This window comes from Dromiciops gliroides, chromosome 2 (assembly GCF_019393635.1).
Source record: "Dromiciops gliroides isolate mDroGli1 chromosome 2, mDroGli1.pri, whole genome shotgun sequence".
Lineage (NCBI taxonomy): Eukaryota > Metazoa > Chordata > Mammalia > Microbiotheria > Microbiotheriidae > Dromiciops > Dromiciops gliroides.
In genome coordinates this window covers 447,232,417-447,258,132 of record NC_057862.1, presented here as the reverse complement: position 1 = coordinate 447,258,132, position 25,716 = coordinate 447,232,417, and the positions used below count along the sequence as shown (strand labels likewise).

Genomic DNA, 25,716 nt, shown 5'->3' with positions numbered 1-25,716 from the left:
TTAAGGTCAGGGAAAGGTAGCCTTTCTTCCCACCCATTTTAGTTCATGGTATTCTATGCACTATGTATCTTAGTTGTCGTTGGAGGGGAGGAGGAAGGAGGGGATTCCAGGCATAAGTGAATATCGTGAGACAGGAGAGGGAATATCTATTTTGGGTAAAAGCAAATAGTCCCCTTTGGCTATGTAGCATCCTCTATGGTATATCCTCTAACTTGTACTCCCAGGTTGGATCTCCCAGGAGACAATTCTGGGACTAGTTTTCTAAAAATATAGCTTGAGACCCCATTGATGTTTTCATCTTCAATAGTTGACCAGAAGAAAAACATTTATTTATTAAAATAGCCTACTGATGGGGCATCTAGGTGGCACAGTGGATAAAGCACCAGCCCTGAATTCAGGAGGACCTAATATCAAGGCCTCAGACACTTGATATTAGCTGTGTGACCCTGTGCAAGTCACTTAACCCTCATTGCCCCACAAAAAAATAAAATAGCCTACTGAGAACTTAAAAACCCAGGACATACTCTATCTCACCATCAGTGTGATGAGGAGGGCACATACATAGAGTATAAAAGTAGAAAAACATGAAGAAGCTACATACACTTGTATACATACACTTGTGTATATATACTTGTTGCCAAGGCAACATATACTTTTAGTACTGCAGGTCCCCAGTGTCTTTTCTTCTGTCATGGTATCTTCACTCTGCTTCCCTTGAGTACTTCATTTCTTCTGGGCATACAACTTTCCAAGGGGATCTCTGGACTCACTCAAGTTGATTCTATAGTTGGACTCTCTAAGCCTGCTTTTCTGCTGGGCACAGAATCTCCCACTGAGCAAGTTGCCCTAACACAATTCTCCATTGCAAAGGTGAGGGAGGTTTTGAAGGAAAGAACACCTTTCACTCTACTTATTGTAGAAAAGGTACAGGGAAATGGGAGAGAGCAATTCCTTCTCAAGAGCTAGGTTTTCTTTCTTAATCAGCTCCTTTGCACCTCCAGAGACTACTTCCTTCTCATAGCTTGTTCATACTTTTCAAGGCCAGCAGGGGTATGACTGATTCTTCAGCCCACTAATGACTAGATGCCATATTTTTCCACCAAATTGAATGAAGAACCTCTTCACACTTTCTTTTTAAAAGCCCAACAAAATCTGAAAGGGGTGAACCCTTTAAAAGGGGGAAATGGGTCACTGAGTTTGCACCCTTTTCATCTTCAAATAGGTCACTCAATGTAGACAACACTAAGGTTTCATGCCCTTTATAAGCTGTGAATGAAACTACTCAAAGTCTGAAAAGGTTACATGAACTGATCCAAAGTGAAATGAGCAGAATCAGGAGAATATTGTACACAGTAACAGCAAGATTGTTTTATAATCAACTGTGAATGACTTAGCTATTTTCAGATATACAACCATCTAAGACAATTCCAAAGGTCTTATGCTGAAAAATGCTATCCACAACCACAGAAGGAACCCATGGAGTCTGAGTGCATTGAGTTATACTTTTTTTACTCTTCTTTTCTTTCTTCCTCCTTCCCTCTCTTCCTTCCTTCCTTTTTTCCTCCCTCCTTTCCTCTTTCTTTTTCTTTCTTTCTTTCTTTCTTTCTTTCTTTCTTTCTTTCTTTCTTTCTTTCTTTCTTTCTTTCTTTCTTTCTTTCTTTCTTTCTTTCTTTCTTTCTTTCTTTCCTTCCTTCCTTCTTTCCTCTCTCTCTCTCTCTCTCTCTCTCTCTCTCTCTCTCTCTCTCTCTCCCTCCCTCCCTCCCTCCCTCCCTCTCTCTTTCTCGGTTTTGATCTGTGTTTTCTTTCTAAACATGACTAATATAGAAATAAGTTTTTCATGACTACACATGTATAACCTATATCAAATTGCTTGCTTTCTCAGTGAGGTGAGGGAAGTGAGGTAGAGAGTGAGAGAATTTGGAACTCAAATATTTTTTAAAAAAAAATGCTAAAAATTGTTTTTACTTGTAATTTGAAAAAATGAAACATTTTTAAAAGTCTGAAAAGGACAAAACTTTGGCACTTCCTTATCTTTTTTTGATTGCCCTTTACATCCTGTAATTTCATCCAGTGAGTTGGAAGAACTCAATTGATCAGGAAGCCACTGCTCAACACACACTACACAGGAAGTACAAAGTCCATTTATCACCAACAAAAATTCATTGAATTGCAACCCCTTCATTTTCTAGATGAGGAAACTGAGGCCCAGAAAGGGGAAAAGATCAAGGCCAAACAACTACTAAGCAAGAAAGTAGAGAATAAGGCCCAGGTCCTCTGACTCCATTTCATTGGTTTTTGTTGTTTTTTGGTTAGACCATTGTGCTTCTCAGGCCCTCAGAGGACTTACAATATACAGTTATCCCTTCCCCACCAGTTTCAATATTTTGCAGGTTGGCATAAGAAATTAAATCGGAATTTTTTGGAATTTTGCTGAAGCTGCAGAAGACATGCAAAAGACCAGCAGATGACACAGAAAAAAGCTTAAACTGCATAAAATAAATGTATAGCACTGTATAATATCAACATATTTTATCTGTTAATACCATAATAATTCAGACTTCTCTGGTGCAAAGGGAAAGCCACAGCATTTTGCATGGATTTTCCAGATCACAAGGGCACCATGACCCTATACCCCATAATGCGCAAGTGATAAAGAAACATAGCAAATAAAGCATGCCCCTACAGTAATGCAATTAGTTTTTAAAATATGAAATACAGCAAGGATTATACATCCAAATAAAAGTTGACCTGTTAAAATTAGTCACCTTGGGAAAGTCAGCCACACATGAATTTTAGCAATGCAGCCTTTGCTTTAATGAAGTTAGGACTGGAAGGAACCTCAGATTCCATGTAATTCATTCTACAAATGGGGTAATTGTGGTCCAGGGACTTCAAATGACTTGCCCAAATTCACACAAGTACTTTGGAACTCCATTTGGGAAATGGTCTTCTGAGCCTGAGGCATATTCTTCAGTGGTGGCAAATCTTTGCACTTTGAGGTTGTTTTTGGTCTTTGGCTACCTCTCTCCTCTGAACAGCTAAAGCATTTTGTTAATACTTTCTTACTACACTGATCTCATTATAATTTGTATCAGAATTGTTTCTTTATGTATCTTCTGTCCTTTCTTAGACTCTAAACCCCCTGAGGGTAGGAACAGTATTTTCTTTGTATTTCTCAGCCCTAGCAGAATGTTTTTGCTGTTTCAGGTCCCAGACAAGTTATTTGGCAAATATGAATCGAATCTTATTTCCTCTACCTTCCTCCTTATGTCCTGCAACATCAGCTAGTACGCTAGTACCTGGCACTGGTCCAAACTGGCTCTTCTCATATACACACACACACACACACATATATATATATATATACACATATATACATATGAAGGAAGGAATTTTCTTATATTTGTCCCACTGAAATATAGTTTATGCTGTTGCTTATCTCCTCTCAGTTGTCACTAACATCTCTGAAGACTTTCTGGAGAGGATAAGAAGTCTTAACACCTTTTGCTTCCCATACAACACCCTTAAGCTCTATGTGAAAATTTTAAGGAACTGTTTGCTTTAATTAATTCTTCACCAATTACAATTAAATGGCACATACAGTAATTAATTTGGGGTAGTCCCAGATAGAGCTAGTATAAATGGACTGACTGAATTTTATGAATTAATGGTTTCATTGCTATGATAAGCCACATGGTACCTAAATAAATTTCATATACTTGTATCTATCCGTCAATATAGTAAAAGATAATGCACGCAGAGGAAAAGCAGTGGTGCAATGGAAAGAGTATTGGATTTGGAGTCAGGGGGTGGAGATTCTAATTCTTACTGCAAATTTCTGCCTGTATGACCTCGGGCAAATAACTTCACCTCTCTGGTGCCTCATGTTCCTCATTTGTGAAATGAAAGGGTTTAGACCAGAGGATCTTGTGGGGGTGGCTAGGTGGCACAGTGGATAAAGCACCTGCCCTGGATTCAGGAGTACCTGAGTTCAAATCCAGCCTCAGACACTTGACACTTACTAGCCGTGTGACCCTGGACAAGTCACTTAACCCCCATTGTCCTGCAAAAAAAAAAATAGACCAGAGGATCTTGAAGCTAAACCTAAGAGCTCTATAAGTCTGGAGGCAGTTAGGTAGTACAGTGAATAGAACACTGAGCTTTTAGTCAGGTAGACTTGAGTTCAAATTCAGTCTCAGATCCTTACTAGCTATATGACTCTGGGCAAGTCACTTAACATCTCTTTGACTCAGTTTTCTCATCCATTAAAACAGGGATAATAATAGTGCCTACCTCCAACAATTGTTCTGAGAATCAAAGGAGATTACATTAATAATGTAATATTGCATTATCCTCAGAATGCCTGGTATCCAGTAAGCCCTTATTCAATTCTTATTTCCCCTTTACTCTACATAACATCTTATTTGCAGATGATGGCAAAGTCCATCCAGAGAGTTTTTTATCCAGAGAGCACTAGCATTGAGTTGCTTTGTTAGTAGTAAGGATGGAGAGGCTGACCCACATCCATTCTCTCCCTGGTCTCTTTTATGATTAGAGGCATGTATTTGTGAATTGGTTAGGGCTAGAGTCTTAGTCCCCACCAGAGAAGGTAGATCACTGGCCTATAGGGTGAGTCTCAGGAAAAATAGTGAAATTTACATTTACCACCTTTTCCTTCTGCTTCACAGACCCTTTCTTCCCATTCCAGTGTCTCATATACACAGTCACTATTCCTCTCTCCCATAAGGATGGGCCTATGGGGACTGTATCCAGTACTTTCCCCCTGTTAGTACCATCATCGAGTGGGGCAGCTAGGTGGCACAGTAGATAGAGCAGTGGCCCTGTAGTTGGGAGGACTTGAGTTCAAATGTGATCTCAGATACTTACTAGCTGTGTGAACCTGGGCAAGTCACTTAAATATCCAGGGCCATCTCCAGTTGTCCCGATATGTATCTTGCCACTGGACCCAGATGACTCTGGAGGAGATAGTGAGGTTAGTGGCTTTGCACAACCCTGCCTCACTTAAATTCAACTGAGTATAAGTTATGGCATCACCCAGATGTCATGGGCCTCTTCAGAATGAAAGATAAACAACAAGAAGCATGATCAAGCACTGACATAGCTAGACTCCCTCACCTCCTCCCTTCCCCGCCCCAAATTTAGACAAACTATAAAATCTCTTTCCCAGCAATCAAGAGATCCGGGTTCTAGTCCTGACTCTGCCACTAACTTGTCGTGTGACCTTGATTTAACCTTTCTAAGCCTCAGTTATTTCTCCATCTGTAAAGTGAAGAATTGGGAAAGAACAGAGATTTTTTTTCTTTTTTGTGCAGCAATGAGGATTAAATGACCTGCCCAGGGTCACACAGCTAGTAAGTGTCAAGTGTCTGAGGCTGGATTTGAACTCATGTCCTCCTGACTCTGGGCCAGTGCTTTGTCCACTGCACCACCTAGCTGCCCTAAGAACAGAGATTCTTAATCTGGGGTTCCTGGAACCCCGAGGAATCCATAGATATATTTTAGTGGCTCTGTGAACTTGGGTGGAAAAAAAATTACATCTTTTTTTTTCATTAAACTTTGGTTTCATTTGTTTTGTTTTGTTTTTCCTTATGTTGTGGAATTTTTAATATGTTTTATTTTTTACTTTATGGAATTAAACAAGCATTTCCATAACATAGTATAATAAAAAAAGATGATTGCACATGAAACTGCAAATCTACTATGTATAACCTGCTATTCTTTTAAATATACAATAAAGATAACATAAATTTCTTTTTTCCTTTTTTTCTTCCTTTGCTCACCATGCCACACCATTGGACAAAAATATATCTATGTAGATATAGATATATGTAAAATTATTCTATACATATTTATATTGATCGCTTCTTTCTCTGGATGCAGATAGCATCTTTCTTCATTAGTTTTCTTCATAAGGAAGGGAACAAAGAGCCTGGCTTTGAACTCAGATCTTTCTGACTCCAAACCCAGAACTCTACTCACTGGACCTCCTAGCTACCTCATAATAATCCTTTGTATTTTATTTTATACATTTCAAAAGCATTACTTTGAGAAACCCATGGGTTTTAGTGGGTCTGTGACACACTAAAAAAGCTAAGAACCCCTGGGTTTGATTATGCCCAAGGCCTCTTTCAGTTCTCAGATTTTCAGTATTGGCATGTTTCATTTTCTTCTCTGTGCTTATTAAACAAGGCTTCAGCCATTCATTCATATGTTCATTTGACAAGTATTTTTGTAACTGAGTATTATTGGTCTGAGAATAGATCCCCTCTAAGTTCACCTTCTGACTTTCTAAGATTGTGATTCCATGAATGGCAACACGTGGCTACAGCTTACTGTTCGCAGGCTCTCGATAGGAAATAGCTAGGGCATTTTGGAATGAATTGAGTCAGCTTCATTCTCTTGCCTACTAGGAGGAATTTTTCTTGAGTGTCAGCTACTGTACCTCTCCTGGGCAGTCAGCTTTCTCAGCCACAGTGGGGTGCTAGGTCACACAGCACAGGGAAGCTAATGGAATTGTTTTCAAATCTCCCATAGCAAGTAAAGTCTACAGAGATTCATTAGACCCCCTGTGCTGCCTCATATATAGAATATGATGCATCTACCTTCTTTCCCTAGGAATGCACAGATGGGACAGAGCTTTCTAGCAGCCATCAAATATTATGAAAGTGAAAATTGAATTGAGTTTCTAAAATGAGACTTACTTAACAGCCAAGGATACCTTCCTTATTCTTGGGTTTGTTTGTTTGTTTTTAAGACTGGTTCTCTATTTCACCCAGGATGGAAACAGGGGCTACTGATGGATTTAATCCCATTCTGACCTGCTCTGTAGCTTTGAGCCATTCTATTTCAAACCTGGACCTGTTCACCCCTCCTTTAGAAACCTGCTGGGCCTCTGCCCTCAGCCCTAACCCCGTGGAATCACAATATTGGTATTTCATTCTTTTTGGTGAGGCAATTGGGGTTAAGTGACTTGCCCAAGGTCACACAGCTAGTAAGTATTAAGTGTCTGAGGCAGGATTTGAACTCAGGTCCTCCTGAATCCAGGGCCGGTGCTCTATCCACTGTGCCACCTAGCCGCCCCTCACAAAATCGGTATTTAATGCAGTGTGGCTACCTGATTGGCTTAGGCCAATGAAGCACTGAACTCCTCCAAACTTCCCCCAGCCTCAGATTCCTTGGTAGAAGGATAACAGATATTCAACATCATAACAAGCCATGTCTCCCTTAGCCTTCAAAGAATCTTTTCCTATTATTACAAGGTATCATAAAACCAATTCCCATGTCCCATTCACTGCTTCATCTCTGAGTGTCTAGGTATCAGGCTATGATCAAGTTACAGGACCAAGGAGAATTATGTTCATAGCTCTGATTCCATCACTTCCTAGATGTGTGACTATAGGCAAGTCATAATATCAGATTTAGAGCCTGGAGACACCTCAGACTAGGTCATCTAGTCCAATTCTTTCATTTTACAATTGAGAAAATTAAGAACAAGAGAGAGAAGTCATTTACCAAGGCCACACAGGTTGTAAGTGGCAGAGGAAGCATGTGAACCCAAATGTAGAACTCTTCCCCCCTTTTTATTTTTATTTTATTTTTGTAGGAAAATGAGGGTTAAGTGACTTGCCCAGGGTTACACAGTTAGTGTCAAGTCTCTGAGGCTGGATTTGAACTCAGGTTCTCCTGAATCCAGGGCTGGTGTTTTATCCACTATGCCACCTAGATGCCCCCTCCTCCCTTTTTTAAATTAATTTTTTCCTATTGACAAAAATCTGCCTCTCTCCCTCCCACCTCTTGTCCCCCAATTTTAAAAGAAAGAAAAATCAAAATCCTTGTAACAAATATGCATAGTTAAGCAAAACAAATCCCTTTGTTGATCCTATCAATATAAAAATATATGTAATATGACATATCATATATCTTTATTATAATAGACACATACTTCATGCATTAATACATAATACTAAATACAAAAATTATATAATTAGTATATTATAAAATATAATAAGATATTGAATATAAATATATATGCTACTTTGGCATGTTGCCTATTATATGGAAAGTGCTATAAATATGTAGCTCTTCAGGATTTGTGATGGAATAACTATTCTCTCCCCCTTGAGATATATATATATATATGGAGATATATAGTTCTAGATAATGTGGATACCTATATATCCTTATATATATATGAATGTCTACATATGTGTATATATTTTTCTATCTGTCCTACTTATCTATCATCTCAATCTACATTCTGAATCCATTACCTTTCTGTCAAGGGATAATTTCATTGATTAGTACTCCTAAGTGCATGTAGGGGTAGCTAGATAATGCAGTGGATAGCACTCTGAGTTTGGAGTCAGGAAGACTTGAGTTCAAATCCAGCCTCAGAGAGTTACTAGTTGTATGACCTTGGGAAAAATCACTTAACCGTATTTGCCTCACTTTCCTCATTTGTAAAATTGTAATAATCATAGTACCTACCTCCCAGGGTTGTTATGAGGATTAAATGAGATAATGTTTGTAAAGAACTCACACAGTACCTGTTACAAAGTAAGCACTATATAAATGTTAGCTATATTATTATTGTTTTATTATTTTTATTCATTTTCAAATGTTCTTTTCACCATGCCACAATCCCGGCTCCAGATTCCTCTCTGGTAAACTGGAGTTAATAATATGTATACTACTTACTTGATGGAATTGTTGCATAAAAAGGTAAAGATAGGGACTGGACCCATGAATTCATTTGGTATAGGGGGCTTTCAGGTTGAGGAAATACTCTCTATCAATGCAGGTTAGGACTTTCTCTGCAACTTATCATCTTAAAAGAATTGCCCTGAGAGGTTAAGGAACATGCCAACAGTCAGACAGAGAGTATGTGTCAAAGGTGAGTCTTGTACTTAGGGCACTGGCCTCAGAAACAGGAAGACCTATCTAATATACCACACTGGCACTTTTACCTTGGACCTCATAGGTGCTTTCTATACACTATGTCATGGTGCCTATCATATGGAAAGCACTATAAAAATATAGCTCCTCCTTAGGGATATGTGATGATGGAGTAACTCTCCCCTCTCCTTCTTCCCCTCAAACCCTTACCTATATTTCCTTTTTGGAGGGGTTGTGGGGATATTTACATGACTGAGAAAAGATGAGCGAACCATTTAGGTAGGTTATGAGTTGATCTAAATGCTAAGTTCCAATTTGACTATGGACTGGATTTGAGTTTCCATACTGGTCTTGTAAGACACCACAAAGTGATGGAAAGGATGACTGAGTGGATGGAAGCATTTATTAAATGCTTACTATGTGCCAAGCAATGCAAAAATTTCTGGGGATACAAATAGAAAAGTGAGATAGTCCCTGGTTCTCAAGAAGATGACATTTTAATTTGGAAAGACAACAAATATATGAGAGTTCAGCTCCAGGTCAGTTAGAAAGGTCCAGTTGTCTTTAGGCTATAGGGCAGGGCCATTGACAAAGTCTAGGAGTTTGGAGATAATATCAGCAGTGTAGATGATAAGACTCAGTGGTCTTTAGGAAAGTGTGTGCTAAAGCCAGCTGGTCCTGGGTCTGGAGAATTCATTGTTAAATTTTCAGTGTCAGCATTTACACCTCAAAAATCAAACACTACAAGTAAGTGCTTAATTTGTTTATTGTCCAAATTAAGAAAGTGATGGAGAAAATGTTAGTAATGCAAATTAAATTTAAAATTGTATAGCATACACTTTTTTTTTTTTTTGGAAATGTGGTCATACCCACTGTCCTTAGAGTATAGTGGCAGGGAAGATAGTAAAGTAAGGTCTAGTGGTTCTCCAACTTAGCAAAGGGTTGTAAATGGTGACTCCCTGCTCAATAAAGTCATGTGAGTGGCCCTGTCTAACCTTCGATGATGAAGCTATAGGGCTGTGGGCTTGCTACCACTGAGAAAGGGAGAGATTAGTGAGGTCTGAACAGGAGTCAGGCATTATGAAAGGGCTCCCATGAGAGTTGACTGTCCTTCAGTACCCTGTAGGTGGGAGCAGGCTAGGATATTGGGGGAAGCCTCCCTTCTAACTTTTCAGTCATTTAGCATCTTACTCCTTCCTCCCATATCTCACCAAGTACTCTGCTATCTAGTGATACTGGTCTTCTGTTCCTCATACAAGACATTCCATTTTTCCCTTCTCCATGCATGTTAACTAACTAGGTATAGCATTTTCCATGCCTAGAATGCTCTCTATCTCCACCATCTCCTTATGTCCCCGGCTTCCTTCAAGTCTTAGCTAAAATCTGACCTTCTAGAATTAACTTTTCCTGATCTCCCTCAACATTAGTGCTTTTCCTCTGTTGATTATCTTCAATTTATCCTGTATATATTTTACTAGTACATGGTTGTTTGCATATCACCCCCCACCCCATTAGACTATTAACTCTTTGAGGGCAGGAAATTTTTTTCTGTTGTTTCTCCAGAGCTGAGCACAGTGCCTGGCACCTAGTAGGCAATTAATAAACACTTGTTGATTGACACACTCTCTAGCAACAAGTATCACTGAAGCCCACCTCAGTTTCATTCCTGGTTCTACTATTTATTTTGACCTGGGGAAAATAATTTCTTCCTCACTTGGCCTCAGTTTTTGTCTCTGTCAAAATGAAGGAGCTATATTAGATGATTTCCAAAATTCTTACCAAGAGACTTTATGAGACTGGTGGCCCCCACAGGAGGTTGTAGGAATTTTTTAAAGGCAGTAACAGTTCTACCTCACTTGACAACATGAAATAGCCAGTGAACAATAAATGTATTGTAAGCTGACAAATGCTAAATTGTGTAACACAGACTGGAAGCGCTATAGGAGGTCAGAGAAGGAGGAGGTCAGTGAAAATCCTTCGAGTATCCTTGAGGAAAGCAACTACTTCTTTAAAGATTATTGTAGGAGTAGATTCCCACCATTATTACCACATTCCCTTTCATGCTGAATGTAAACTGGGTTTTCAGGGACTAGTAAGATTTCAATTAGTGGGGGAGAAAGGATATTCTAACCACAAGGAATAATATGAGGAAAGAGAGGAAGACATGAATCTCCATCGTTTGTTCTTGGGGGTAGTGAGGACACTCATTTGACAGATTAAAGAGTTCAAGTTGAATTGCATTGGGAAATAAGTAGGCTTGAAACCCAGACTGGGTTGTTTAGATTTGTGACTTCATGGCACAGTTAATAGACCATTCACCTTGAAGTCAGAAATACCCAGGTTTGAATCTTGATCCTGGACAAGTCATTTACATGATTGAAGCCTTAGTCTCCTCATCTGTATGATGGGGTTAATAATGTCTATGGCAATTAGCTCACAGTGTTGTTGTGAGGAGCAAATGAAATAATGTATGTAAAACATTTTGGAAACCTTGAAGTGCTATGTAAATGCTAGTTATTATTATGGACATAGGAAACCACATCTTTGAAAACTGCAATGACATGATGAAAGTGTGTTTAAGGGAGATATGATCACTTAAAATTTTTTTTTTAATTTTATTTTCCCCTAATTACATCTAAAATAATCTTTATCATTTATTTTAAAACGTTTGAGTTCCTAATTATCTCCATTCCTCCCTCCCTCCTCCCATATTGAGAAGACAAGCAATTTGATATAGGTTATACATGCGTAGCCATGCCAAACATTTCCATGTTAGTCATGTTGTAAAAGAAAACATAGACCCAAAACCTCAAGAAAAATAAAGTTAAAATATAATTCAATCTGTATTCAGACACCATCAGTTCTTTTTGGGGGAATGGACTGCATTTTTCAGGCATGATCGCTCTTGAGCATTGTATGCCATCACTTTAGGGAACTCCTGCTGAGGAAATTTCCTCTACCAATATAGGTCAGCAAGCATTCTGTAACACACAATGATAGAGAGTTGTCTGGAGGCAATGAGAGATGAACAAATTGCTCATCATCACATAGCAAGTACCTGTTAGAGACTAGACTTGAACCCAGAACTTCCCTACTCTAACCAGTATCTCACAGCTATAGACCCATAATTTTGTTCTATTATAATTTTTCCCATTTCAAACTTCTCAGGATTTTGCTTATGAATAAAATGACTCTCAGCCAATTGTTGTTTCTTCCAACTGTGTTCAAGAATTCAGATTCATTCAAACTTCTTTTTCTAGTAATTATTTTAATATATTCTTATTTATTACATATTGTAGCCTTACATAATGAAAACCTCTTGTGAATTTAATTACATTTTTTCCACAACAACTCAAGGCAGTATGGTATCATGGAAAGAATACTGGCTTTGGAGTCAACAACCTGGGTTCAAATCAAGCTGATGCTGCTCCCTACTTTTGTTACCTTTGGCAAGGCCTTTAACATCTACAGGTCTAAGTTTCCTATTCTGTAAAATTAGGAGATTGGACTATATGTCAGCTAAGGTCCCTTCTAGTGCTAAATCTTGATTAGTACCCATTCCTACCATTGTTGCAACACATCTATTATGTGGAAAACCTGAAAGCAATCATCTTGCCTTTCATACTTTTAATTAATCACAAACTTAGTTTCATTATTACACAAAATACATAAAGCTGAGTGACTAGCCCCAACTTTAGCATTCCTGGAGCCTTATCCCCTTCCTGGGAAACACGTTTTGTGAGAAGACATTGCTGGTGCTGAGGGAGAAAAATAGTGGTCAGTAGATAGACAAATTTCATTGTTTAGCTTAATCTGGGGTTATCAGAAATATAGAAAACACAGAATTTGAAAAGGAATCATGATATAGCAAAATATCTATTTCCACAAGCAAGTTAACTCTTCTGAATAATATAAATCCTATCTATCCGAATTATTCAATACTTAAAATAAAAAAAAAAAACTAAGATTTAATGAGTGTGAGTATTCTTTCACTCACTCCCCAGGAGTTGGAAGCAGATTTTATGAGTTGCTGTAGCCTAGAAGATTGATCACTCTGTGGACAACCTTCTGGCAGTGAGTGACCCTCATTACAATATAGTTAATGCTGCAGTAAGACATCTCATTTAAGAAGCACGTGTGTGTGTTTTTCTTTTGAAGGAAACCCCAGATCTTTACAAATCCAAAGGATTCGAGGATAGTTTGTGTATTTTCTCTAGAAATGTTCATGAAGAAACAGCAGAGAAAGCCCTCAGTGGCAATGTGGGACATGGTGGGGAGGATGGGACACTGGAGGTCACAGTCAACTTGTTCCATTTTCCTCACTTGGGAGCGAGCATTCGAGGGGTGTCCCAGAAGGTGTACGCTCTTGCGTACGCAGGGAGATTGTTCATCACTTCTCTACCTCAGTCACTATCTTGAGTGTCTCCCTTAAGTCAAGGTCATTGGATCGCCACCACTGTGTCCCCTCTTGAAAGGAGGAACACGTATACGGCCCCTGAATGGTGGGCTCGAACCGCAGGATGGACACGGTTTTAAACACACACTCACACAGACGCACAGACACCTAGACACAGTCAGGCACAGACACAGAGACACAAACACGCACACACACACACACACACACACACACGCACGCACGCGCGCACACACACACACACACACACACACACACGCACACACGGACACACTTTCCTGCAGGGGCCCCAGGACCGGGGCGCCGCCCCTCTCCTTCCCTTCCTTTCCCTTCCCTTCCCCTCCCCTCCGGGTTGCAAACCACTAGTGCACCCCGGTGCCCGGGCTTAGCGCAAGCTCTGTGTAACGTGCGCCAGCCGCTGCCCCGGGAAAGCCCGCGCCCCCGGCCCAGCCCGAGCTCCCCGGGCCCAGTGGCGCGCCCCCGCAGGGCCCCCTCCCCTTCTCCTCTGCTCGCTTCCTTCCTCCCTGCCCTCCCGCTCTCCCTCTGAGGGCTGAGGGGCCGAAGAGCTAAGCTCTCTTCTCTCCCCCTACACGGTAACGGCTCACTCTCCTTTGCCATGGGAGGGCGAGGAGGGGAGGGTTCCCGCTGCACCGGCCCCCTGCGTTCTCTGCTACTGGTGTTCCAGGAGAAGGACCGAAGAGGCAGGCGCCAAGGTAGGGAAAAGGGGCGTCCCGGAGGAGCATAAGATGATCCTTGAGGGGAACTGGCTGGGGATGGGAGAGGGAAAAGGACAAGACCCTGGCCAGCGCCCCCTCCTTTTCATTTCTCACTTCGGTCATTGAAAATGGGTCATCTGTTTCTGTACTTAGAGCTTTGAGCCTTTATTCCCCAGGGTCACAGCAGAGCACAGTACCCCCCAGGGGGAGGGGCGCGAGGCTATGGGTGGAACACGAGAACTGGGGTCAAGCTTTTAGGGTGCAGAAACTCCTAAGCCGGGGACGCTGCCCTCCATCACAGTTGCTAGGAAGAGGAGAAAGGCAGGGAGAGCTTGGGGAGACCCCAGGCTTCTTCTTGGCCCTGCACTGCTCCTTCTCCAGTGAGTTTGTTTGGTGTTTGGGATTGAAGGCACATCCTGTGTCTTGACCTTTGGGAGTCGCCTTCCCGCTTGGCAATACCCTTTCTGCCCCTGAACTAGTGCTTTCCCTTGGGGCAGGAAGTCTCCTTCCTGCATTTGGAGGGAATGTACGTCTATGACTCTCCTGTGGCCCCAGGGTGCCTTTGCTATAGGCAGGTGTTACAAATGCCTTGTTCCCACCAAAAAGGATGCTTCCCAAAGAGGATGCTTTTGGGGGGGGGCATTCCCACGGCGAGTTGTCTAAGGTCCTGGCATTGTTCCACTAAAAACAAGTTTTCTACTGTCTCCCCCTTCCTAAGGAAGAAGAGGACCTGGGCTTGTATGATTACAGAGCAGTAGGATCTGGTACCCCAGACAACTTCTGGGGCTTGTACCCTTAAGAAATAGTGCTGTTAGGGGAAAATACAGCAGGGTTGACTCAAAAGAGAGGCTAAGGAGTGGTCAGGCTATTGACGTTCCAGTTTTGCCTTTGCCACTCTCATCTTGCAGTGGAAAGAGTGATGGATTGGAGTGGGAGGAGTGGTTTTCCAATCTGATCTCTGTCCCTTACTACTTATGTTGACCTTGGGCCAGTCATTTTGACAATCTGGGCTTTAGTTTCTTCGACTACAAAGTGAGGGTCTTTGAATAAATGACCTCTAAAGCCTTTTCCAGTTCTAAATCTATGATCCTCTGTTCCTTTGTATTTATCAGCTGTGTGATCTCAAGCAAGTTACTTTTCTTGACAGGGTGTCAGGTTTTTTTCAGCTGTTAAATGGGGGATTTGGATGAGATGATCTAAAATACTTTTTCCAGATATAAGTCTATTGTTTTGATGTGGAGACAGAGTCCTAAAAGATTAGAACCTTTAAACCCTAATACAAATAAGGGGCTTAGAGGTAAAAGCATCATGAAAGGTTATGTAGAGAGGGTGGCTACCCAGGCTTGCGTTTCAAACCATGGAAATTTAGGCAGAGGGTATCCCACTGAAGCATGAAAGAAGTAATTTAAGACAAACTTGAGGAAAATGACACAATAGTAACAAATATATAATCACCTTCTGAGACTGTATAGGCTGAAGAGATTAATTGGTTCAAGAAGGAGTTAGATAAATTCCTAGATAATAGATAACTCATCCCCACAAAAGGGAATGAGTCAAGAATCATGTCAAGTGGTTTTGGAGAGAGAATCTGGGCTTGTAGGAGTGGAGATCTGATGCTGGTAGTGTTTAAGTTCTGTTAAATAAAAATGTGGCATCGTCATTGTGTTCAGTAATCATAGAGGGATGCACATTGTGCTTGGGTTTGGGGAATGATCAGTTAGCCTCCTGACTTGTTTCAGTTTCAGGCATTTTCATTATTTGCTGATGTAGCTATTGCTTAATGTAATGTTATCTCAATACTGCATATGGACATTAGGTAATTTTTATTCTCATTTACACCTGCATATCATTTTTCATAACTGTGCCCTTTTAAGTTATGCAGTCCTTTTCCCAGGCTTTGAAAGAATTTGGTGTTATTTATCCCTATGCCCCAGGCCTTTCTCCCCCATTGGGAGTCACTGATTGGTACAGGCTTTAGCACCTTTGGTCTCCTTGATCCCTCTACTCCATAGTCTGCATTACTGCCCTGAAAAATGTGTATAGCTCTATGAATTGCCACAGGGCTTTCTTCACAGCTTAAATGTTTAACTACAGGTTGGAGCAGGTCTCAGTAACAGTGGACAGTCTGTTTAACCTTTGCCTACCTGGTCTGTGTGTAACAGGACCTTTTGCAGTTCTCAAGGCCATGAGTATAGTGGTGGCATGCACCTCCTCAGAAGATGTGAACACAGACAGAATTTGTCCAGCTTCCTTTTTTTAACTTTTAATTTTTATTGATATTTATTTTCACATAACCTTCATTTCCATCTACAGTATATCTCTTACTCTCATGCTCCTTTGTAACAGAAGAAAAGCAATTTGTCAAACTAACACCTCGACAGAGTCTGACAGTATATGTAATGATTTACAGCAACTCCTTCAAAGTGAAGGAAGTACATTTTCAGAACCTAGCTTGGTCATTATCATTATCTATAATTCAGGTTTGTTCCCTCCCCTACCCCAGCTTGCCTTGTTCTTTCTATTTACATTGTTGTAGTCCTGTATATTTTCTTGGTTATGCTTACTTCCCTTTGCATCAGTTCACATAAGTCCTCATATTCTGCCAGTTTATTTTTGGTAGATTTTGCTTAATTCTACTTTGTGGAGTAGTTCCCTGAAGGTTTGTTTGCTTGGGGTGGTAGAAAGGGAGAATAGGAGATAAATTCTAGTACCTAAGCTGATGTGAGAGAAGACACTTAAAAATAAAGCCTTCTCTAGCTTATGGGTGTTGGGGGACCCCATTTGTTCTTTCACACTTTTGAGTATAGACCAGAAGAACCTATTTTAATCTGAATAATTTTTTATACGTTGATTTTTTGAGGGAAAAGAACTAATTGATAATATTATGACACTTCTCAGATGATGTTGATTAAAACTTGTACTTGTAGGGGTAGAAAAAAGTCAAGTAGAAAACTAAAGCCTGGTTAGCTCAGCTCATCATTCTGTTTGTAGTTAGCACTGGTCATCTTTTACTGATGACTTTTCCGATGATTGAGTTGTAAGAACTCACATTGACTTGTTGAAAAATGTCTCATGCTCTTGAAACCTTAATGAAAACCAGCTGAACTCAAGGGAATCTGTGATTTCTGAGAACAGTGACTAAATTGTGAAAACTGTCATATGACCCCCAAAGACTGTTTTCTTTACTTAGTAACCACATTTGTGCAGTTTACACCTCTGTAGTTTACTGAGGCCCTTAGATCCATCATCACACCTCATCTTCTCAACAATGTCATGGGGCAATCAGGATATTAGTTGTTGGGGGTGAGGTCTGCAAACCAGTTTTAATGAGTTCTTATTATTGTGGGCCTATTTTTGACTGAAAGTGAAGCAGGTCATTGGTAGGGGATGCCAGGGGCGATCTCCCCCACCCCACTTGACATTATTTTCCCAAAAAATAAAAGCCTTTTTGGTAATAATGTGAGAATTCATAGTTGCTGCTGCTGTACTGAAAATACTAAATCCCAGACAGCTGATTGTCTTTTTTGACCATCTCTTAAATAGGTAGAAAGGGAAAGAATAGCCATCTAGGGACCAAATATCCCCCCAAATGGCCAGCATCTTTAATAGTGCTGATATAATTATATGTGACATACCCTTAGGCCCTACTTTCTAATGATAAAAGGTTTTGGAGAAAATTCTTTGCTCTATAAATGTGAGTTATCATTCAACAAATTTGTTGGTGGTCAATAAGTCACTGAAACTCCCTGGGACTTGTTTACATGATTAACACTGGAACAGGGTATGGTGGGGTTGGGAGGAAGTACTGTATTTGAAGCCAGAAGATATGTGATTGACAAATACAGTTATTTGTTACATCTGTGGTCTCCAAGTCACTCCATCTTATTAGGATCCAGATTCCTCATATTCAAAATAAAGATTGGTTGGATTCTAAGGTTTCTTCTAGCTCTTAATCCTGTGGTCCTGATGATATTATATGATACCTGTCCCAACCAATAATGATACTTCAAGGATCCATGATCCTTGAAGGTATCTGTAACCACTCCACTGATCCAGATAGAGGCAGCCCTGGTGTACTATAGTCTATGGTCTTAGTGAACTGCAGTGGCTGGAAAAGTGATCACCCTGTGGATAAATCATTGATAATGAGGCTCTAGGGGCAGCTAGATGGCGCAGTGGATAGAGCACTGGCCCTGGATTCAGGAGGACCTGAGTTCAAATCCAGCCTCAGACACTTGACACTTACTAGCTGTGTGACCCTGGGCAAGTCACTTAACCCCAATTGCCTTACTAAAAAAAAAAAAAGAAAAAAAAAGATAATGAGGCTCTGCAAAGTTAGCCATGTAGATCCTTGAATGACCGCCCCACACACCATCACTAAGGGCAGGCTCAAAGCCTTTCTTTTAAGTTTGATGAGATCTATTAGAGTTTGTGCTTCATAAGCACAGCTTTTGAAGACATCTGTCCCCCGGAGTGTGGATGCAGAGGACCGCTTTGGCAGGATTTCAGTAGGACTTCAGTTGGAAGAGGGCTTGGAAGTAAAATTATCCAACCCCATCCTGCCTCATTCTAGAATAGAGGAAAGTAAAGTGAAATGACCTGCCACTTGAATAGTAAGCAACTGAAACTAGATTTGATCGATCCCAGGTCTGGCTCTGAATCTGGGTCTCCCAAGCCTGAGCTCCACAGCAGAGAAGGCTCTACATCTACCAGGTTTGTCTGAGAGCTCCAGCTCTCCCTTTTTACCTCCCTGCATCTGTCTGTGCCCTACCATTCACCCCAATCTCTTATTCAAAAACTTAGATTATCTTTAACCCTTTCTTCCCCCTTCTTTCCTCATGACCAACCATTTTCCAACTTGTCATTCTATTCACTACAGTTCTCCAAGCTATCCTATCCATCCATCTCTTCTCTCTCCCTCCTGTCACCTTAGGACAGACCCTTCTCACTGCCAGGCTGACCTATTGCAACATTCCTAAGTAACATTGACTTTTTAGCAGGAAACATGGCCTTTAGCTCAAAACAGCAATACTGTGACGTTCCAGGAGAAGCTTATCAGTGTGGTGAGGGGAGATATTTTAGGTAATACAAACAACAGTTCATACTTCCATGACACTTTAAAAGTGATTCACTTTCCCCACAATAGCCCTGAGTGGAGATAGTAGAAAGGTTATTACTATTGCTTTAAAAGATGAGGTACCTGAGAAAGAGGTTGTGTCTTGTCCTAGGTTAACTAGTTGGGAAGCATTATAAGTAGGATTTGAACCCAGCTCCTCTAAACCTAGTGCCCATGCTCTTTCCCCTGTACCAGGTTGATTCTGACTTGAACACTGGTATCCTTCCACTGTCTCCTAGATCACTTTTTTCCCACCATTATTTAGCTCCCATAAATATTGGGCAGGCTTACATTTTGCTTGTTCCTAATAATAGCCACTTCTAAGTGGCAGGTCTCCAACAAAGGGAGTGTTCTCTCCCCTGTGTCCTCTACCTACATATGTTAAACTAATGACTTTGTTTTAATAAGCCTGGGGGATTGTGCTTTCCCATGTCCCTCCTCTATTTGAGCCTTAATTAACAGAGAACTTGTTGAATTTGAGATTCCTACTAAAATTCATTGGTAGCTTTTACTACAAAACTGGAGGAAAACACCCTCCAACATTTCTTCATTCCTCAGTCTTCCCTCCATCTGGCACTAAGCTGTAACCACCTTGAGGTATTTGTGTGATTCACCTAGCTCAGAAAGGCTCTGAAACTGATTGTAAAATTTTCAGTATGAGCACCTATATTTGGAAAAAAGTAAACATTACAAACCAGGGCTTGATTTGTTGTTTTCTAAATTGTCTAGCATTAAGAAAATAATGCAAAATGTTGATAATACAGGTTAATATTAAAGTGTCATGGGTACCATGGGTACATTTTCCCTCCTGGAAAGCTAGTTGTTAGACATTTACCATTTCACCTCTGGATGTCTTCCATGCCCCCTGTTTTTTTGTGAGGAGGGTGGTGACAGAGACACTTAATAGCATTGTAAGGATTCCATTATTTTCTAGAGATATTATTCCATTGGTTCTAGTGTGGTAGCATATATTTGGGTTCCTCAGAAAGCTTCCTGGGACCTTTATATGTTGAATTTGTAATGAAGAGGAAGGATTAAGATATTCTTGGGCTTCCATATTATTTCAATGTCCCTTGTCACTGGCTTATTGAGCTAGCAATCATCAACCTGTCAGTTATCATGACAAAACAGTAATTAAAACCATCACTGGCTGACTGACCATATGATGTTCAACTCTTTGGGGACTCTATTAGCATGAAATACCTCCATAGAACTCTGAACTGTGTTATTGTGATAATCTGTGATTGTGACCATGTGGACATTCTCTAAGGGCTCATCCTTTGCTCTCTTTTCTTTCCCTACACTCTCTTTTTATCTATCACATCCTTGCATATTGACTTACTTTAGCTACTCATCTATTTTCAGGTATTTCCCTAACGTATATTTCTGGCCTTGATCTATCATCTGAACCCCAGGCCTGCATCCCCAGGACATCTCTATTAGAATGACCAATCCTCTGGCAGTATACTGAACATGCCTAAAACCGAATGTATTCTCTTCCTCTACTCCTTTGGCTGATTTCACCATTTATTTCTATTGTAGGCACTACAATTTATTCTATCTCTCATGTTCAAAGTCTTGGAATTGAACCTTATCTCTTCCCTCTCCCTCATCTCCCATATCTAATAAGTCAAACACCATCAGTCCTGCCTCTCCTGAATCTCTCCCCTCTTGTTTATTTCCACTGCCACCATCCACAAACCCACAAACTTGGTCTATTGTATCCTAACAAGTCTTCCTGCCTCCACTCCAGTCTCTCCAATCTCCCACAGCCATGTCTTTGCTTCTGCCATTTCCTATGCCCTGTCCTATTTTTTTTCGCCTGTGAAATTTCTGCTCATTCTTTAAAATCCAATTCAAATATCACCTCCTTTAGGAAACCTTCCATGATTCCTTTACTCTCCCCTTCCTTGGAGAGAGCAAAAGCATTGATTTTTATAGTGAATGCCTTTTTATAATATTGTATATCATAGTTGGCAGTTTATGTCTTATCTTCCTGCTGGAGTGTAAGCTCCAGGAGAATCCTGAATACAGTAGGTCCAACTTAAATGTTTGCTGATGAATGAAGTATTGGGATGATTGAGAGCTGGTGTGGCACAGTGGCAAGAGCCCTGCCTCTAGCGTCAGAGGACCTGGGTCCATATCCCATCCCTTGAACTGATAATCTGTGTTTTCTTGGGAAAGCCATTTTATCTCTTTGAGCCTAAGTTTCCTCATATGTAAGATGTAGGAGTTAGGATGAATGATTTCTGGGGTCCCTTCAAGCTCTAAATCTGTGATCCTTTGACAGCAAACAGTCTATTAGCAACTGGGGTATCTTTGAATCTTAGGGTAGTCTTTTATCTAGGTGACAGGCTCCCTTACTAGACATAAGCTCCTCAAGGCTAAGAACAATGCATTATTCAGCTTTGTGTCCCCTTAGCACCCAACACAGTGCTCTATGTTTGATAAATGTTTATTAAATTGAACTGAATGCTATAAAGATTTTTTGAAAAACTTAGATCAGGCAGTGTTGCTCAGGGAAGTCTGTTGACTTTAAATATATTACTAATGGTAATGGAAGTTGGAACTTTGGTGTTTTGTTTTTCATGAAATAAAATCTAGGGGTAAGGGTTCTTAGCCATAGAGGGTCTGAGCAGGCAGGATAGTAGTGAAACAATCCTTTTGGTAACACTAAAGAATTGTCAGATCCTGAGAAAATTAGATCACTTCCCTGAGCCTCAGTTTCCTCATCTGTAAAATGAGCATAATAGCACTTGCATTACCTACTTTACAGGTTGTTATGAATCACTATAGAAATATGAATTGTTATTATTAACCTTTTTTTCTGTGATCTAACATTGCTGTGGCTAATGTATTCTTTTCTTCCAGAAAGATATATTTTGTCTAACATGAAGTTTAGGGCTTTGTCCCTAAAGGAATAACAGTCAGCAGAGCTGACTTCTTAAGAGCCAAGATAACTTCTAAATCCAATAATAATGGCTTTGCTACTGGAGGAAGGAAGTGCATAGTCGTCTTCTTTGTATCTCTTAGGTTTAGAGGATAGTTACATTGTTTGAATGGTCTTTGGCTTTGATTTCCAAGCACAGTAATTGCTCCCCCCCTCCCTCCCCATTTTGTCTTGGTTAAGATTTATTTTGAGTACAGTGTAAGATGTAGATTTGTAGATTTGGTTACTTGGACCATATTTTCCATTGTCTTTGACCCTGCCCCCATGGATGTTCTTTGTTTTGAACAGGCATCTTTGCCATCATCATGACTTCTACTTTTAATGACGGTATTCAAAAAGTTCAGCTAGCTTTTCACTCAAATATACTCCATGAATATATTCCTCTTGTTTAGAAGATGATTAAAATAATCTTTCATAAGATTTGGTTGTTGTTTTGTACCTCGAATTTATAGGTGGAGAACTGGAGCGGGCTCTTGCTCTAGAAACTCCCTTTCCCAATATAGATTTGTACATGTTTCTCAATTTGCACAATTTAGTACTGGTTAAGAAGTAGAGATCAGTGGAATAGATTAGGTGCAAAATATATAATGCCCTAGTATTAGATAAACACAAAGACCCTAGATACTGGGAGATTGACTTCCTACTTGACAAAAGCTGCTGGGAAAATTGGATTGCAGTATGTGAACTAATGCCAAAAGAAGTGAGCAGAACCTGAACAGTTTATAATATTATGTCAATAGTATAAAAATGAAAAATTTTAAGGATTTTATAAGCTGATGAACAAAATGAACACAACCAGAAGAACAGTTCATACATGGACAACAACACTGTAAAAACAAGCAATTTTGAAAGCTGTAGGAACTATGATCAATACAATTGTGATTCATGACTCAAGAGGAACGTGAAACATTTGATTCATTAGAGAAATTATGCATTTACAGTGCAAAATGAGACATATTTTTGTATACAACCGTGAAAGGAATTTGTTTTGCTTGACCATGCATGTTTGATACTAGAAATGTGCCCTTTTTTCTTTTCTTTTTCAGTAGGGTTAGTGGTGGGAAGGAGAGAAAATGGATTCTTGTTCACTTAAAAAAAATAGAGGTGGGGAAGGGATAAGGATATAAAATGTTGCCTGCACTTTCAGAAAATGCCACTGTATTGTTAGTATTACTTAACCGTTTTACTTTGTTACAAGAGATTTCTCATGCAGTAGGAATAATCTGTGACTGTACGTAATGTAAAAACAAAACACATCAATAAAACGAAAAGTGACCTTCCCCCATCCCCATGAAAAGAAGAAAGTAAGTAGCTTTTGATAATAGGCAGCAGTAATTAGCTGATAAAGGGGCAGCATATTGTTTTCAGTCATGGATTATGTGATAAAAATTTGTGATTTTTCAGGATGTTTTAATTTAATTATGTAATATAATCCAGTCTCAATTACAATGACTAATTTATCCAAGTTTACTAGTATGACACTTAGTGGCAGTCATTTATACATTAGTAGCTGTTGGAGGGGTGATTAAGCTCACTGTCATACTAGTTCATGAGTGCTGGATAATTAGGGGACATTTCTTTTTCTTACAAATTTAATTTTGGACATATTTGACTCATTGAGTGTTGAACACATGGAACTTAACATACTGTATTACTTGAATATTGAAGAAGCAGGTAGGTGGTACAGTGGATAGAGGGCTGGACCTGGAGTCAAGAAGATCTGAGTTCAAATCAAACTAGATACTTACTAGCTTTGTTACCCTAGGCAATTCACTTAACCTCTGTCACCTTTGGTGTCCTCATATGTAAAATGGGGATAATAATAGCACCTACCTCCTAGTGTTGTTGGAATGATAAAATGAGTTGATATTTTAAAGGATTTTGCAAACCTTAATTAAAATGCTATCTAAATGCTAGCTATTGTTGTGTTTCTTCTAAGATGAAATTTTACTTAAGGTCAAAATAGCCTGGGTTAAGATGGACCCAGTCTCACATTTTTATTAATGATTAAAAATTAGATCCTCTATTTATTGATTTCAGTGTGTGTGTGTCCAGGAAGAATTTAGTTCAGTTTTCACAGCCATTTGTCAGACACATTTTAAACCATTTATTTTACAGATTCATATCATAAGTAAAATCAAAAGAAGGATTTTATGGAAGTAACAATATAAATGATTTTCCTATTTATTTATATATTTTCCCATTTTATATGGCCAATATTGGATAACGGGCCAATGTCAGACATTAGCTTTCTAAATGGCCAGCCAAGCATGATGGGCTAATCTAGTGTGTGTAATAAACTAAAATACCCACTCTGAGACGACATTTTCATGGTAAAGTCAGTATAATCATTCAACTAGAGATGAAACTAGCAATTTAGTTTGTTCTCTCTCCATACTTTTTGTTTTCACTTTGTCAGCTTCCCTTAAGGTGGTGTTTTGCTCTCTTGAATAATACTTTTAAAAATAGCCAAAAACAATGAAAACAGTGGGATTTTATGTTCTCAGTAACTTTCAGGCAACAAACAGTATGGCTGTAAACTTATGTCTATTGTAAAATAGCATTTGTGAAAGCTTGCCTATTTCCTATTAATACTTTTATCAAAGATATTCTAATATGTATGGGGTGGTTGTGGTGGTAATTACTTTTAAAGGCTGTGAAGAGATATCAACATAAGACCTATGGGTAGGTAGTAATTAATATTTTCTTATATTGTTCTGTCTTGGTCTCTCATCTCTGTATGTCTTGGTCTCTCTCTTTCCTGGTCTCTTTTTGTCCATCTCTCCCTGATTCTCTCTGTCTCTCTGTGTCTCTATCTCTCTCTGTGACTCTGTCTCTGTCTCTGTCTCTCTCTCTCACTGTGAAGTAATGCCCATAGTTTTTCAAATGTTGGGTATCCTCCCTTTGTTCATATTTCTAGAGAATGTTTCCCTGAAATCCCTGAAATTGTGTTGCCTTCAACAGGAATGTCCTTTCTGTATAATTGGTTTAATCCATATTCTTTCCTATTCTTTGTTTTCTTTAGTGCCATTTGTTCTTTACATCAAACATTGGATTTTAGGGTCTAAATCTGATGCACCCACAGTCACTGATGGAGAAAATCATTTTTAAAAATTAAGACATTTAGGGGCAGCTAGATGGCACAGTGGATAAAGCACCGGCCCTGGATTCAGGAGTACCTGAGTTCAAACCCGGCCTCACACACTTAACACTTACTAACTGTGTGACCCTGGGCAAGTCACTTAACCCCAATTGCCTCCCCCCCCCAAATAAATTAAGATATTTAAAAAATACTGATTAGTCAAGCTTTTGGAACAAAAACTCATTATTTGAGAAATACTGCTGGGAAAATTAGAAAACAGTATGGCAGAAACTAGGTATAGATGAATATCTCACAACATATACTAAAATAAAGTCAAAATGGGTACATGATTTACACATAAAGGGTGATACCATAAGCAAATTAAGAGAGCAGAGAATAGTTTATCTGTCAAAATTAAGGACAGAGGAAGAATTTAGGACCAAAGAATTTATAGAGAGCAATACAAAATGTAAAATAGATAATTTTGATTATATAAAATTAAAAAGCTTTTGCAGAAACAAA

The 25,716-nt window shown here is 39.6% G+C and overlaps 1 protein-coding gene across 2 annotated transcripts in view; it reads left to right on the top strand.

Moving 5' to 3' along the window:
* The first annotated feature begins 13,610 nt into the window (after window positions 1-13,610).
* The window catches only part of PHACTR3 (phosphatase and actin regulator 3), a 298,887-nt gene continuing 286,781 nt past the window's right edge, over window positions 13,611-25,716 (top strand). Inside the window, exon 1 of one of the 2 annotated variants that reach the window (XM_043984948.1) lies at window positions 13,611-14,043. In XM_043984948.1, the coding sequence (XP_043840883.1) occupies window positions 13,947-14,043 (97 nt within the window). In that variant the 5' untranslated portion in view covers window positions 13,611-13,946. The remainder of the gene's footprint in view (window positions 14,044-25,716) is intronic. The other variant, XM_043984950.1, reaches the window with a different exon arrangement.